General features: G+C 42.9%; 2 protein-coding genes across 8 annotated transcripts in view; one reads left to right on the forward strand and one right to left on the reverse strand.

The window, feature by feature from the left end:
- The window catches only part of TUT4 (terminal uridylyl transferase 4), a 48,215-nt gene extending 42,789 nt beyond the window's left edge, over positions 1 to 5,426 (reverse strand). For 4 of the 7 annotated variants that reach the window (XM_051625767.1, XM_051625769.1, XM_051625768.1 and 1 more), the window contains exon 1: positions 2,567 to 2,700. The gene's annotated coding sequence lies outside the window, so the exon portion shown is untranslated. Of the gene's footprint in view, positions 1 to 379; positions 490 to 2,566; positions 2,701 to 5,344 lie in introns of those variants that run through there. The other 3 variants (XM_051625766.1, XM_051625764.1, XM_051625765.1) reach the window with 3 other exon arrangements.
- On the forward strand, positions 3,891 to 13,518 carry GPX7 (glutathione peroxidase 7). Its single transcript, XM_051625774.1, has 3 exons — positions 3,891 to 4,113; positions 10,556 to 10,817; positions 12,673 to 13,518. The coding sequence occupies exons 1-3, from the start codon at positions 3,907 to 3,909 to the stop codon at positions 12,834 to 12,836; spliced, it is 633 nt and encodes a 210-aa protein (XP_051481734.1). The 5' UTR covers positions 3,891 to 3,906; the 3' UTR covers positions 12,837 to 13,518.
- Positions 13,519 to 14,639: the final 1,121 nt, after the last annotated feature.

The following is a 14,639-nucleotide window of genomic DNA, read 5'->3' on the forward strand; positions in this document are numbered from 1 at the left end:
CGGCGGGCAGTGCCCCCAGGACGGTGCCCGCGGCCGCGCAGCCGCCCCCGGCTCCCCCGCTGACCTTGGGGCCGCCGCGCCCCCCGCGCCACAACCAGCGCCCCGGCCGGGTGTGCGGGGCAGCCCCCGCCGCACCACCCTGCCCGGGCGCGGTACGGTGAGGCCGCCGCGGGCCGGGGCAGCGGGCCCGGGCCGGGCGGAGCGGAGCAGGGGCGCCGCGGGCTGAGGCGGGGGGCGCCGGCGCCAGCAGGGCCCCCGGAGCCCGCCTCCCCCCGTTCCGCTGCGGGAGAGAGAGAGAGCAGAGCGCGCCCAGCCACCCCCACCGCTCGGGGCAGGCCCGCGGGGCGGGGCGGGGCCCCCGGCCCCTGTGGCCCGGTACCTGCGTGCGGCGCTAAGGGTGCCGGGGCTGCGCCCCCGCCATGCCCGGCTCCGGCTGCTGGAGGCCCCGACGCCAGCGGCTCAGTCCGGCCCGGCCGCCATGTCAGCCGCGCCGCGCGGTGCATTGTGGGGCGAGGCGGGGGGGCTGGGGGCGGGCGGGCAGGGGGAGCCGGGGCCGGCCCTGCCCGCGGGGATCGGCCCTGCCCTGCCCGCGGGGATCGGCCCGGCCCGCGGGGATCGGCCCGGCCCGCGGGGATCGGTGCCGGCCCTGCCCGTGGGGATCGGTGCCGTTGCGCCTCAGCGCTCAGCTCCGGTGGGAGGGAGACGTGCCCTCCTTCCCTTTTCCCCCGGCCTTCTCGGCCTCCCTGCCCCAGCGCCACGGCAGGGAACGCAATAAGCAGCTCCGTTTTGTCCCTGATCCCCCACCACAGCCACTCCGTGTTTATCATCCCCGGCCGGTCCCCAGGCGCGCTGTGCCGCAGGCTCTGGCGCAGGACGAAGCCCGCCCGGGCCCTGCCCCGCGCCGCAGGCCGGGCCTCGTTCCCCTCCCTCCTCACGGCTTCATCCCCTCGCGGCTCCCGGGGCTGCGGGGCGGGTGAGCAACACACAAAGCAGACGCTGGGGGAAACGGCTCCTGGCTGCCTGGCCTTGGCTGTGAAGCTGGCCCCAGCTGCAGCTGGGGACAACGTCTTGGCCAGCGTGTCTGCTGGCAGCACCGCAGCTCTCGGGACCGGGAGGGGACAGAGCCGGCCCGCCTGGCTCTCGGAGTGCTGGAGGGTGACCTAGAGAAACTGGCAGGTGCTTGAGTGAGGCAAATCTCGACGTGATCCGGTACAGAACTGCCCTGTCTTGGCACTGAAGTGTCATGTTGTTGGCACGTCCTCGCCCAGGCAAGGAGGCCTTTCCAGAAAAACAAGGAGCCCAGAAGATGAATGTTGAACTAATAAAAGGGTTCAAAGGAAAGTATCAAAACAATGTGCACAGTAGTGCTGGAAACACGACCTCAGAGAGTCTATGTAGCTATGGGTAAACAAAAGTTGCAAAATCTGTAATACTGTGTTCCATACACACTGGCAAGAAGCACTGCTGAATGTACTGTCAAGTCAGCATGATCCTTAGAGCTAATCTGCTTTTCTGTGGTTCACTTGAAGCTCACATTGTACAAAATTAGGATTGGGTAGCTCAGGGTATTGCTAACGGGACTGGTTTTCACCTTCCAGGTCAGCAGCGACAGCAACTGAGAAACTGCAGTGCTTCCATGCTGCCTGGGGACAGCTGGGGGGTGGCTTCAGTCCAGCCCAGTCCTATTTGACAACGATTTTTATTAGGTTTAGTAGGCCAAAGAGTAAATTGCAAAAGTAACTAAATTATACTTGCTTCTGGATACAGTCCTCCTAGACCAACATTTACACACGCCAGCGAGCAAACACGCACCAGTGTGCAAACCTGACTGGCATCTTTCCTGCAAGCTGGAATGTATTACAATATATCAGATTTAGTTCAAATAGTTGGATAGGCTTTCATATGAAATCACTACAAAGCCAACAGTCTTTGACATGGTGTCTTTCTCTGTGTGTTCAGAAACAATTCTTCCTTTTTTGCTGATGTTAAAGAATGTTTTCTTGCAGGGAGCAACATAGCAACATGGGACTAAAACAGGAAGCTGAATTCCACTGCCAGCTGGCCATTATTTAAAGACTTCTAAGTTCAGTGCCAGTGGTAAAAAACTTCCAGATTCTGGGTTCAGTTTCTAGAAGATCATATCATTCTGAAAGCCAGTACATTTTATCTAGAAATCAGAGACAATAATCATAAAGCTGTAGGAAGCAGATTTTACAAAGTCCTTTCGTAGAACAAAACCTTGCATGCCTCATATTGTAGCAAGATACCTCATTTTTAGTCCCATACCCAAACTACTACATCATTATGCCTCAAAAAATGTAAAGGTATAATTTAGATTTATTTTTGCATTTCTGTTAAATAATGCTTATGTTGAATTATTTTCACCATTTGAATGATTTTTTAATTGTTTCTGGGATTCACTAGGTTTTAAAATATTTATTCAAATGTGTATGCTCTACTAGATATTTTATTTATCAAATGACAAAATCATACTTGACTGTCTTCTAAAGGAAAAGTTCTTGGTCAATACTACAGCCAGGAAAATATACAGAAAGACAGCACTTACCTGTGAAGATGAGGTGAGAACTTCAGATTCTTAGCACCCTGTATCTTCCCTGTAGACAGAGTGGTACAACATTTTCCATCTGTGTATTTTTACAGTATATTGCATTATTCCTCAATGCTGGATGTCTACTTGAGCTGAAATACAGAAAAATAAGAAAAATCTGAAATGTTCAAAAGCAATAATTAAATTTTTCAACTAGTTACACACGGCTTCTTCACTTAAGAGTACTGCCACTTATGCTTGAATTGCCTAACCAGATTTAATCAAGACATCAAAGACCTACCAAAACTCAGTTAAAAAAAAAGATAAAATCACAAAGTGAGATTATAAAATGTAACTTGCTCTTCAAAAGATAGATTTCCAATATGCCTTGGATGTGCTACTTGTTTTCAGTAAATCACTACATTGTGCTTTTCTTTGCCAAGGATTATCAGTCATAGGCATGGAGGACCGGTTTTGCCGTCCAAGAAGAAATCAATGACCATCAAATGCTTTCTATTGTTGTTACTTTATATATACAATTCCTTTTCTTCCAGCAGGCATAGGAGCAAGTGGTACAAATGGCTATTTTTTTTCTTGCAGACAATCCAAGAATGGCATCAGTGCACTGAAGCAGTGGTTTGGCTCTGTGTATCTGAAAGCTTTTCAACCAGATTCACTTCCTGATGCGTCGTGCCTCTTCCTCAAAAACCTTACGGCGACGTGGTTTCTCCCAGATCACACTCTCAAGACCAGCGGTCTGGCCAGCAACTTGTTGCCAGTTTTGCCAACCAGTGTGTGCTGGGGAGGATTTCCTGAAGGCCTGGCTAGCGGTGCTCCTTGGCAGATGACACTGTGCATGTCATGTGCATGTGCATGCAGCTCTGCTTCTGCTGACTGTAAGCTGCGGCTCTTCTGCAGAGCACTTGCATCAGTAACCAGTAGCAACCAAGCCACTGGTATCCTTGGGCATTACACCGTAGTTACTAGATGCTATAGTTAGTATACTAACAAAAGGCACTGCCAAATCGATCAAAAATCACAAAACCTGTATCCCTTATTTTCCTAGTTAAAGCAGATCTGACTAGTATCCCACAGACACAGCCTGTATCACTGCTATTGAGCCAAGCAGCACTTTCATTTCTCCTGTACCCATAAGCGGCTTTGCTTAATACGCCACAACCACCATGAAATACTCGTTTTAGAGGATGGGAATCCTCCCTAAGCACATCTTCCCGAGCTCTGCCAGGGACACGAACCCTCGGCAGCTGCCAGGCTGTTGCAAAAGCCCCGTTTGCAGCAGTCCCTCCTTTGCGGCAGCGCTCGCCCGTCGTGGCAGGAGGCTCGGCAGCCCGTGCAGCATGCTGGATCCTGAGGGCAGTGTGGAGCACAAGCCTTCCTCTTCCTTCCCCAAAGTTCTCCTCATCCCTCTAGCCATGCTCCTTGCAATCGCAGCGCTCCTGCTCTTAGCATTTTCCGCTACGCAGCAGAAAGAGCCCGATTTTTACACTTTCAAAGTTGTAAACATCAGGGGCAAACTAGTTTCTCTGGAGAAATACAGGGGCTCGGTAAGTCTGCACCAGCTCTCGCCCGGGCTCACTAACCAGCCCGTCCTTGCATGCCTGCGAAAACCGAGTGGGGGTGGAGAGATTGCACATTTAACTCGGTGCTCGCATGCAGATGGTTTGGGCTCAGGACTCTTCTTTAACCCACCTGGAGCGTTGCCTGCATGCTTCCCTTGGTCCCGCTCCGTAGCTCTCTGCACTCCTGAAATAAAACCTTAGCACTCTAACCCCTGTGTGTGTGTCCGCGTCTTTTCCTTGCGCTGCCTGTAGACGTGGCAGGCAGGGAATGCCAATGTCACTGCCTTCCTTCAAGCAGGATGAATCGCCCTGGGTTGTGGCTGTTAAACTTGCAGCTCGGGAAGTTTGTACCTTAGTATAACTCACTTTTGGAGCTTATTTCTGCCTCTTAACTGCATGACTTTTGGTCAATTATTTTCACCTAAATCCCATTCCTTTTTAATGTTCCGCATTAAAAACAAAATAGAAGATGGGATTTAATCAGTGGCTAGTGGAGCTAACAGATTTAATCATAATTAGCAAATAAGTGAAAGACATGATGAAGTTATTTTAATATCAGTGTATAGGGAAACTGCAGCAACATCAGGCTATTCCAGTTGTCACTTTTTAGTGTGACAGAGCAATACAAACATGTAGACACATACACTTTTCTAATACCTTTTACATTTAATTTACATATTAGGTTCAGGAGTTCTAGGCAGAGCTTTCCTTCCCATTTGAAGAACAATTTCCTTGAATGTAACCCTTTTTTTTTTTTAATTTTTTTTTTTTTTAGTGGCTTGACCATCTAGGAAAAATGGTCAATATCTGTGGAAGTATGAAAAGGGAATTTAGCAAATAGGGTGCATAATGCTGTAAGCTCTCATAGCCACGTTTACAAATTACAGGAGCTAAAATCAACATAAAGCCCACAAGTGCCACCCTCAGTGCTCAAGTGACACATCTGTGATACAGCCAGGCAGTACAACAGCTTAGCTGCTTCAGGCACCACTTCTCCCTTCTTTCACCCTTATTCTCCAGCTTTGTGTTTCCACCTTCCTTTTCCCCTCCCTCAGGTACTTTGCTGAGGTGTCTGAGCTCTCTAGTCCACAGCTGCAGGTCACTAAAACATTGGCAGGAAGGTAGAAAAGGCTCAAGGGAGGAGAAATACATCTTCCTGAGCTCAGTAGAAAGGGATACTGGTAGATTTGGACCAAATGGGACATCTGAATCTTACCTGGTCAAAGTACTCCTCCCTCTCCGTTCGCAATTCAGGTAGAGCAGGACTGGTGCAATGGACACTCAAATGTCTGTACTTAATGGAACGTGGAGCATATTTAATATTAAGCAATATTTGCTTATTTTAGGACTTCCTTCCAAAGGCTCTGTCAATAAACCCTGTTACTGGGGCATGTTTTGTCTACAAATCTGTCTAAATAAGCAAATACCACCTTTAGCTCCTCTACCTCAGGGCCAGAATCCACTTGGAAATGAATAAAGGGGGAACTCAGAGGAATTGCCTGCAATCACCCTGCAGAGAGCCGAGGGTGTTCATCCCCTCTGGAACAAGCTGCAGAGCCTGCCCTGGTAACTCATGAAGACACCAGGTCGGGGGGTGCTAGGATACTAGGCAGACTGAGGAGTGACTGGTTTTGTAAGGGAGAGCTCTTGAGACGTACCTTGGAAAAGGTCACACTCCTTGATCTTTTTTAGGCCATATGGAATAGTTTATTCCAAAAAAGTGATGACTGGCTTCTGCATGGGACCAAAAGATTTGCCTTCAGAGAGCCTACTAATGTTCAGGCTAGCTGCTGTTGGAGAATCCATGTGCACAATTCTAAAGAAAATGACAGCAATAAAACACATCCCTTTCTGTCATTATGTTGTCATAGCTCAATATCAAAGTAGGCAAAGTTTAACTGAAACTCCCATTTATTTATTAAAATAAGCTTAATCTGCAATTAGATAAGCAATGTTAAGATGTAGGTTTATCATACTGATTTAAAGCTATTAAAAGAAAGCAAATAATATATAAGTACTATGTATGTGCTGCTGATGTTTTAAAGAAAGTGAGTCACTAGTTAGCCCCTGGAACAATAGTCTGCTAATTGTTAAACCTGATTTTAACAGCCTGAAGCTTTCTGGCAGATGTAGAGAAAACATTTTCTTCAATTCACTCACTCAACTAATTTAGTTAAATAACTACTTAATTTGTAGTCAAGAAACTAACTGGGAATTAAATCCAAAAGCTCTTAAAGTATTAAAAATAAAGAAAAAAATGTGTTAATTCTAAAAACACAAGAGCCATGCTAAGTAGAAACAATCAGTGCAACTCATGACTCACAGAATCTTTCTTAAATAACTATTATTAATATAAATTGTGCATTCAGATAATTGAGATCATTTTTCTTAGTAGGAAAAAAATAAGACTGACTGCTATTATTTAATTTTCCATTCAAGTGCATCTTGATACAAATCACAAGTACCTTCCATTATATAGTAAATAAGGAATGTATCAACAATTCTGAAATAGCAAAAATGAAAAAAATGAGGAACAGACATTTTTTCCTGAAAAAGATGTGCACAGACATAACCTATCCTCCACTTTAATAAGAATATCAAAGATATGTGAGAGAGTACTCCCTTTTTATGGGGGCATCAGAAATTATATTGCCAAAATGCTAAACATTTGGTATACGTGCTACAAAATAAAGTGTGATATTACACCTACCTGAAAGCAGAGAAAGGGAAGACTATTACAACTGAAAAAAAAAAAGAGTACCAGAAATGAAATAGCTCAAAAAGCTGTTTCATTGTGTTGTGCAAGGCCATCCTCCTATGCTTTTTCCAGGCTACCATACTGATGTTGACACATCTACATTAAAAATGGAGAGCAGCGATGTGTGATTGGAAAAGAACCAACAGGATTCAACTAAGATTCGTTTTTTGTCAAATCTACCTACCTGTCTAATTCAATAAAGCTTATATTTTATTTTATGATTTCTATCAGATACAATGTAAGAGGCAGTTGGTCAATTAAAAGCTCAACATGAGTCAGCAATGTGCCCTTGCACATCCTGGACTGCATCAAAAGAGCAGGTTGAGGGAGGTGATTCTGCCCCTCTGCTCCAAACTCATGAGACCCCACCTGGAGTGCTGGGTCCAGAAAGGACATAGAACTCTTAGAGCAAGTCCAGAGGAGGGTCACAAAGATGATCAGAGGGCTGGAACACCTCTCCTATGAAGACAGGCTAAGAGAGCTGGGACTGTTCAGCCTGGAGAAGAGAAGGCTCTGAGGAGACCTTATAGCGGCCTTCCAGTACTTGAAGGGGCTACAGAAAAGCTGGGGAGGGGCTTTTCATCAGATAGGGTAGTGATAGGACAAGGGGTAATGGTTTTAAGCTGGAAGAGGGGAGATTTAGGTTAGACATTAGGAAAAAATACTTCAGTGTGAGGGTGGTGAGACACTGGAACAGGTTGCCGAGGGGAGTTGTGGATGCTCCATCCCTGGAAGCGTTCATGGCCAGGTTGGATGGGGCTTTGAGCAACCTGGTCTGGTGGGAGGTGTCCCTGCCCATGCAGGGGAGTGGGACTAGATGATCTTCTAGGTCCCTTCCAACCCAAATCATTCTATGATTCTTATAAAAAACAGTTTCTATCTGGGAGTCAGAACTCCCAAGCATCAGCTGTTCCCTGCTGTGTTGATACCTATCTAAATATCACTGTACCTGCCTGCCTGCCTACCACACAGCTAAGTACAGTGTGCTGAGGTGTAATTAAGCAGTGTTAGTGCAATGCTTTGGAAACCTTGAACCAAAGGTACTATAATAATGTAAAAACATTAGGCACTCTAACAATGTAAAGTATTATTTTACTATTGAAAGTACTATTAGGCACTTTGCATCACAGCTCTGCAATCCAGGAACCGAGTGTTTCTGAACATGTATAAACACAGGGTATAGCTACTCAATTACCAGACAAAGTATTGCTATTTTTTCCCATTAAGTAACAGCTCTGTGAGTTGCTGTAAGCTGACACCTGTGGCTGGTTCTTGCATCGTTGAGATGGAGCCAGTTAAGAATCTCAAGATCTAAAAACCCAAGTATCTACTGTCTCTGCTAAAAGATCCACAAAGGGTTACTTGAAGCTGACATCAGATTCATACATCTGTCCAGGGTTCTTTTCTTCAGGGAGGTACACTGGTGTAATCATCAAGTAAACTAAGAAATATTTTACAGTGTATGGGTTTTCCAAGCCAAGGGAAGGAAAGGATAGTATTTAGAGGTCAGACACCAGATAATCCAGAATTCAGCTTAAATTAAATAATTTTTGTAAGGTCCACAATGAATTGTTTGCACTGCACACTAGGTGGTGTTCTTGACTTGTACACTCAGAGCCTAAAGGCAGTCGAGAAGCATATTGAACTTAAATTTAAAGCCTTAATAGTTGTAAGAAGTCAAAGTACAGCCTCTTATGAGAACAAAAAAAAAGTGACTGTATTTATTAAAACTAAAATACAGACAGACAAAATCACCACATTTAATCACTTCTGGTACCAGACACTTGAAAGATAATGTGGTAAAGGTTTTTACACAATAATTTTAAACATTCCTTATGAAATACTAAGAAATCCTGAAAGTTTTATTATATGTGTTAGTTGTACTTTTAGGAGGTTTGAACTATTAAATTATGGAGTCCAGTAACGGCAGGAATTTCTCTAAGGAAAAAGGAGAAGCATAATGTGTTTGCCATTCTAGGAAATGCATGTAGTTTCCTCCTATTTTGTGGGAGAATGTCTGGAAGACTCACAGAAGAGTATGAGACCTGGAGTCAGGATTTTTTACTTCCTTTCCTTCCCCTGCAGCTACTTGCTGTGTAATTTGATGAGGTCAATTAATGTGTCCAAGCTTCAAGCTTTCCTCTTGCAGCACAGGGCCCTTCAGCATTGCTGTCTCACACTGACAATAGTGAAACCAGCATCACAGCTTCTGTGCAACTTTCAAAGTCTTGCAGAGAGATCCCGTGTAAATCACTGCTGTTATTGTGCTAGCACTGGGGCATGTGTTGGCTGATTTGATTGAACTACAACTTTGTTTGTGATTTGAGGACCAGCTTCTGGACTGATGTATCATCTGTAGAAACCCACTGGATTTAGTGTAAACCAGGTAGAATTTCAGTTCCCAAATGATGGTGTTTTTTCTGCACTATGCCTGGTTTTAATCTAGGTGGGTAGAAACATTTTTAGTATTATCATCTTTGTATTGCCTTATGAGTTTTACAGATTGGTCTGAATATAGGAATAGAATGTAGTTCTATGTAAAAGAAACATCACTATAAAGGGCATAATGCTATTTTTATTAATAAAAGCATATTGTATCTAAAAGATATGACATTCAGCTTTAATCCAGTCTCAAGAAAACATGATAATGGATATATGTAGAATGAGTGGCAACTCAGACTTACAACATTTGTAAGAATCATAAAAACTGTAAGTTTAAAAGTAAATTCTAGTAGTTATTTAAGGACAAAATATCTCAAAAAAACACTAAAAGCTCTACAGGGCCTTGAGAAACTGTGTAATATGTGTCAGCCTAGGGTTAGGTCACTTACCTCCCCAACAAATTCTTGGCAGAATCTGTTGAACCATGTATTCTTCTTACACACACCTCTATTTTCCTGTAGTGCCCAATTGTGTTTGGCTTTTTCCTCTCTGCTGGAACTGCACAGGCAGATCCATGTCTGGTGGTAATGTCTGAATGACACGTCAAAACATATCAACAACGACTTTAAAGGATACTGAGCACAGTCTTTACTTCTTGGACTCTCTGAGGCAGTAAACCTGTATGCAAAAACTGATGTCATGTTGTCACAACTGAGTAGATTTATTCTAGAAATGGTGGGAAATGTTACAGTCCAAATTGCACAGACCAACCCAAAATGCTGTAATTATTTATATGAACTTACAAGTCCAGACATCTAAACTAGCACTGATAAATGGACCTGCCAGTTCTGTATGAGTACTGAATTCCGTACAGGGAAAGATACTGCAGAACAGATGCTTCACAACAGAAATAAACTACCCAAAATACATTTATTTGCAAGTTTCTTTTATGCAACTTGGTCTATCTTAGCTGGATGGTCTTTTCTAAAATATGCTTAGAAACTATCCAAAAGGCAGAATGGAGAAACATAGATTTTCTGTAAACTAAGAATTAAGATTGCTTAGCAGTTAATTGATTTAGCTTCATGGTTGCAAAACAGGAAATAAATAAAAAATAAAAAGAAAGATCAAATCTTCCTATTGTGAACAGAACTCGATGTAGTTTCAAACACAAGTGTGCAGTCACAGTGCTCTAGACATTCTCATTTTTTCAAAATAAACTGCATCCCAGCCTCCCTGCTGGAAAACTGACCTGCAGCTCATTTTTTAATCTCTCCTGTTCTTCAGGTGTCACTAGTTGTCAACGTTGCCAGTGAGTGTGGGTACACAGACAGCCACTACAAGGCCTTGCAACAGTTACAGAGGGACCTTGGCCCCTACCATTTCAATGTGCTGGCTTTCCCCTGCAATCAGTTTGGGCAGCAAGAACCAGACACTAACAAAGAAATTGAAAGTTTTGCACGAAAGACTTATGGTGCCTCCTTTCCTATGTTCAGCAAAATTACGGTCAGCGGAGCCGGCGCAATTCCTGCCTTCAAGTACTTAATTGGTGAGTAGTTGGAAACACTGGAAGGTGGCTTTTCCCAGGGTAGAATTCCTCTGACAAAATATAGAAAAAATTCCAGGTAAAACAGAAAAAAACCCCAAACAACCCAAACACCTATGGCTGTGTTCACAGAAACTACACAGAATTGTAAGGCTCAAAGACGTCGGAAGTCATATAAGTCCATCCTCCTGTACAAGGCAGGAATTCCTTCTGTGTCACCCCTGACAGCTTTGTCTAACCTAAAAAAATCTCATCTCCTGATAACAGGTGCCCTGTAAAAGCTACTCTAATCAACCTCTATATGGAATACAGGTCTTGAAACATTCTCTTCTTTCCACTTTACAGTCTCATAAGTGCTTCTCCCGTGACACAGCTGCTGCAGGTTGGATTTATAAGATTCACCTCAAGAGCTGTAGGATGAGTGGAAACAAAGTACCTACATCCTTTACTTCAACAATCAAAAAGTGAAACCAGGCACAAAAAGATGCCCTTGAACACTCCCTTCCTCATTCCTTGCCAAGCACTGGAACAGCCATATCATACAGTTCCTCTAGTTCTAATCCATATTATAGCTAATACTGACACCTGAAGAGACTTGCTGGTTCTTAGCAGAGAGCTGACAAAATACTCTGTGAAGCCAAATATTCTCTCTCAAGACACCACTTTCTCTACCAAGGCACCAGTTTTCTTGCACTGAACAAATGCTCTAAATACCATTTAATTGCTAAAATATCAATCTTTGTCCAATGTGAAGAAAATGTCTTCCAGCAATGACATATAATAAAGTCCAATATGACATGGTAACACTTGAGCTACATCATTCTGCAAGGACCATATAGCTGCTGCTTCTTTTCTCCAGCACCACAGTGTTCTCCCCCATACCACTGAATTTAAAGGAGTGTTGGCACTACTATTTTTGGCTGCCCCAAGCACACCTCCTTCCAGGTATCTGCAATGGATCTTCCTGCTAGCCAAACTTCACTTGAATCCTCTTCACATCTTTCCATTTCTATTTTGCCCAGCAGGATTGTTACCCTGTTTCACAAGTTGTGAAACTTTTGTTACCCTGTTGGTCCACGTGCAAAGGGAGGATGCTGGAGGGATATTTATACAGCATAATTACAAGAAAGTGAATGGTGCAGGTCTGGCTGTGTCTTGATGGTTACTTTAAAATATCTTCTGATTTGTCTGTAGCATCTGTACTTGTGCTATTAGTGGGATGAGGCTCCTGGTCTGATTGAAGATCCTGAAAATGTTGTTAGTCATGTAGCAGAACAGTAAAGAATAAGAATGCAACTCATGTAAAATGAGTATGCGGTCATGGAGGGAAAAACTGTAGTAGATGAGGATTAGGAGGAAACCTCCTGGAACTTTGTTATTTCATCATGTATCATTTCCTGAAACATTCTTCTGAAGCACATGATACTGCATGCTTTTGGAAGAAAAATTCTGGTTAAGGAAGCAAATAATCAGTCCTGGTGCAGCTATGTTGTTATGCCACATTCCATTTTCCTATCAAGGTTCAACAGTTTCAGTTTATCTCTATAGCACAGAGACACACACATACACTTTAACACTGATGATAGTGCTTTCTCCTGTCACCCTGTCTCAAGCTGGACTGTTTCCTTTAGTCTCTAAGGAGCTACTGTCTAGTTAAAGCTCCCTGTTGGTCAGAAAATTAGTATTATTCAGTCAGAACTCCCTCTTAATTTTACATTATTGCTCCCTCTGGGAGGGTAATCATCAAATTGTCGTGAACAAATGTCAGGAATGGGCTAATGTGATTTTCTCTTCTAAGTTTCCTTTTTTTTTTTTCTTTTTTTCTTTTTTTTCTTTTTTTTTTTTTTTCCCCCTGTAGATTCTACAGGAGAAGAACCAACCTGGAACTTCTGGAAATACCTGGTGGACCCCAATGGAAAAGTAGTAAAGGCCTGGGACTCTACTGTCTCTGTTGAAGAAATAAGACCTTATGTTACAGAACTTGTAAGGAAAATCATCCTGAAGAAGAAAGATGAATTATGACTTTCAAAAATCTGAGCATGCCAATCACATCTTTATTGAGAAGTAGAACTGGAGCTTGTATTTTCACATTCCAAAAGAGTACATGGGGAAGGGAAATCATGACCAGTAGAATCTATATTAATGATCCTAAGAATGTAGAAATAAAGCAAGCTATCATGGTCAAAGTAATTTAAATCTTTTCTCCAACTGAATGAAATCTGACCTTTCTGGGAAAGAAGTAGTCAACAGCAATTGTTTCATTCTCAATTCAAATTATTAATTGTTGGTGACATCATAGGAAATCACTTCATGCACCTCTAGGAAGAAGGTTCAGAATAATGAGAATTTCCTGATGAGGATATCACTGACATCTACAATTCTGTTGTAATATTTTGATAGTGAAGTGCATTAAAAAATAAAGAATAATAAGTGCATGATGGAATTAAGGCATGTGCTAGGAAGAGGGCCAAACCAGATGCCTTCAAACCAAGCAGACAGAGATACATGTGTTTCTAGTTTCCAAGACCAAATAAATTTAATTTCACTTGCCTAGAAAGTCTGTTAAAAAGAGCCAAGGGAAAAGACTTCTGTAAAATGTAAATGAAAGAAATCTGATGACAAAGTCTCTGTATAAATTCTCCAAAATCTATGAGAAGGATTTCTACTTTTTTTTACCCAATAAAGATTATCAGGAAATGTTTAAGTAGCTGCTAAAACATCTGTAGGACCAGAGCCTATAGAAATGGCTGTTTGTCTTCTAGTAGCATTTTGTCTTAGAAGAATTACTCTCACCTCATACAACTGATGTTAAATTTATTTTTCAATTTTTAATACCATGTATAAATAGACACTAGAGAATGAACATTCTTCCATGGAAATAATTTTCCAAATGTTTAATTGTTGCATAATGTTATACTGTTTAATACCAAATTGATGTTACAAATGTTTGATGGCACCTTTTTCAAATGTAGCAATTAAGCACCTACTCAGACTTCAGGCTGCTGAACTTCTTAGCTCACACTAAAATAATAACAGTAACAACTACAGCCTCATTGTTCTTCGACAGAAACCCTTTGAAAATCTTGCCAGCAAGAGCTCTTTTTATCTCATCAAAAACACTGTGTACAGGTCCTCTACTCTTAACCTTAGGATGCTTTAAGAAGAACCTAGTCTAGTCCAATTGCAGTACTATTGATGAGTGAAAGCTTTTTTCTTGCTCTGTAGTGCCTTTAAAAGCAGCACAAACAATATCTGTCCACATAGTTGCCAGTGCCCAAGTGTACAAATAAGCTTTAATTGACCTGACCATGGTTAAGTACTTTTTCCAGCTCATCACTGCCATTATAGCTCTTTAGTATCCAAACAGGCACCAGTTGTAATCAAAGGCAAATATTATGGCACGCACTGGCTTGCAGAACAAGAGGGGAAGGAAGAATACTGAAGAACTATTGGAAATTAAAGGACTGATCCTAGACTACATTACAGTTCCCATGCTTGAAAAGATGCTGTCTCCTGAGGTCTTGGACTCATTCTATGGACTGTTGTAAGGAAGTATGAGCTAGAAGTACTTCAGGATTTGCAGAAAGACTCTGAAGGGTAGTACACAAAACTCAAATTTGCCTGAAATAAGCTGAGAGTAAGGTTTTTTTAGTTTAAAAAAAAACAAAAAGGGGGGGGGGAGGCGTGGAACAGAGACTAAAAGGAAAAAATAAGAGAAGTACAAGAGCAAAAAGACAGCAAGTAAGTAGGAAGAAACGAGAAGGAAATTAAAAGCCAGTTTGCAGCCAAAGAACATGTGGAACAGAGGGCATGGAAATGTTCGGG

The sequence above is a fragment of the Apus apus genome, chromosome 7 (genome assembly GCF_020740795.1).
Source record: "Apus apus isolate bApuApu2 chromosome 7, bApuApu2.pri.cur, whole genome shotgun sequence".
Taxonomy (NCBI): Eukaryota; Metazoa; Chordata; class Aves; order Apodiformes; family Apodidae; genus Apus; species Apus apus.

Excerpts from the sequence above, each read along its gene's own strand:
- GPX7 (XM_051625774.1), top strand. The coding sequence starts at position 3,907 with ATGCTGGATCCTGAGGGCAGTGTGGAGCACAAGCCTTCCTCTTCCTTC. Across the intron at positions 4,114-10,555 it reads TGGAGAAATACAGGGGCTCG|GTGTCACTAGTTGTCAACGT; the intron begins GTAAGTCTGCAC and ends CCTGTTCTTCAG. Across the intron at positions 10,818-12,672 it reads TGCCTTCAAGTACTTAATTG|ATTCTACAGGAGAAGAACCA; the intron begins GTGAGTAGTTGG and ends TTCCCCCTGTAG.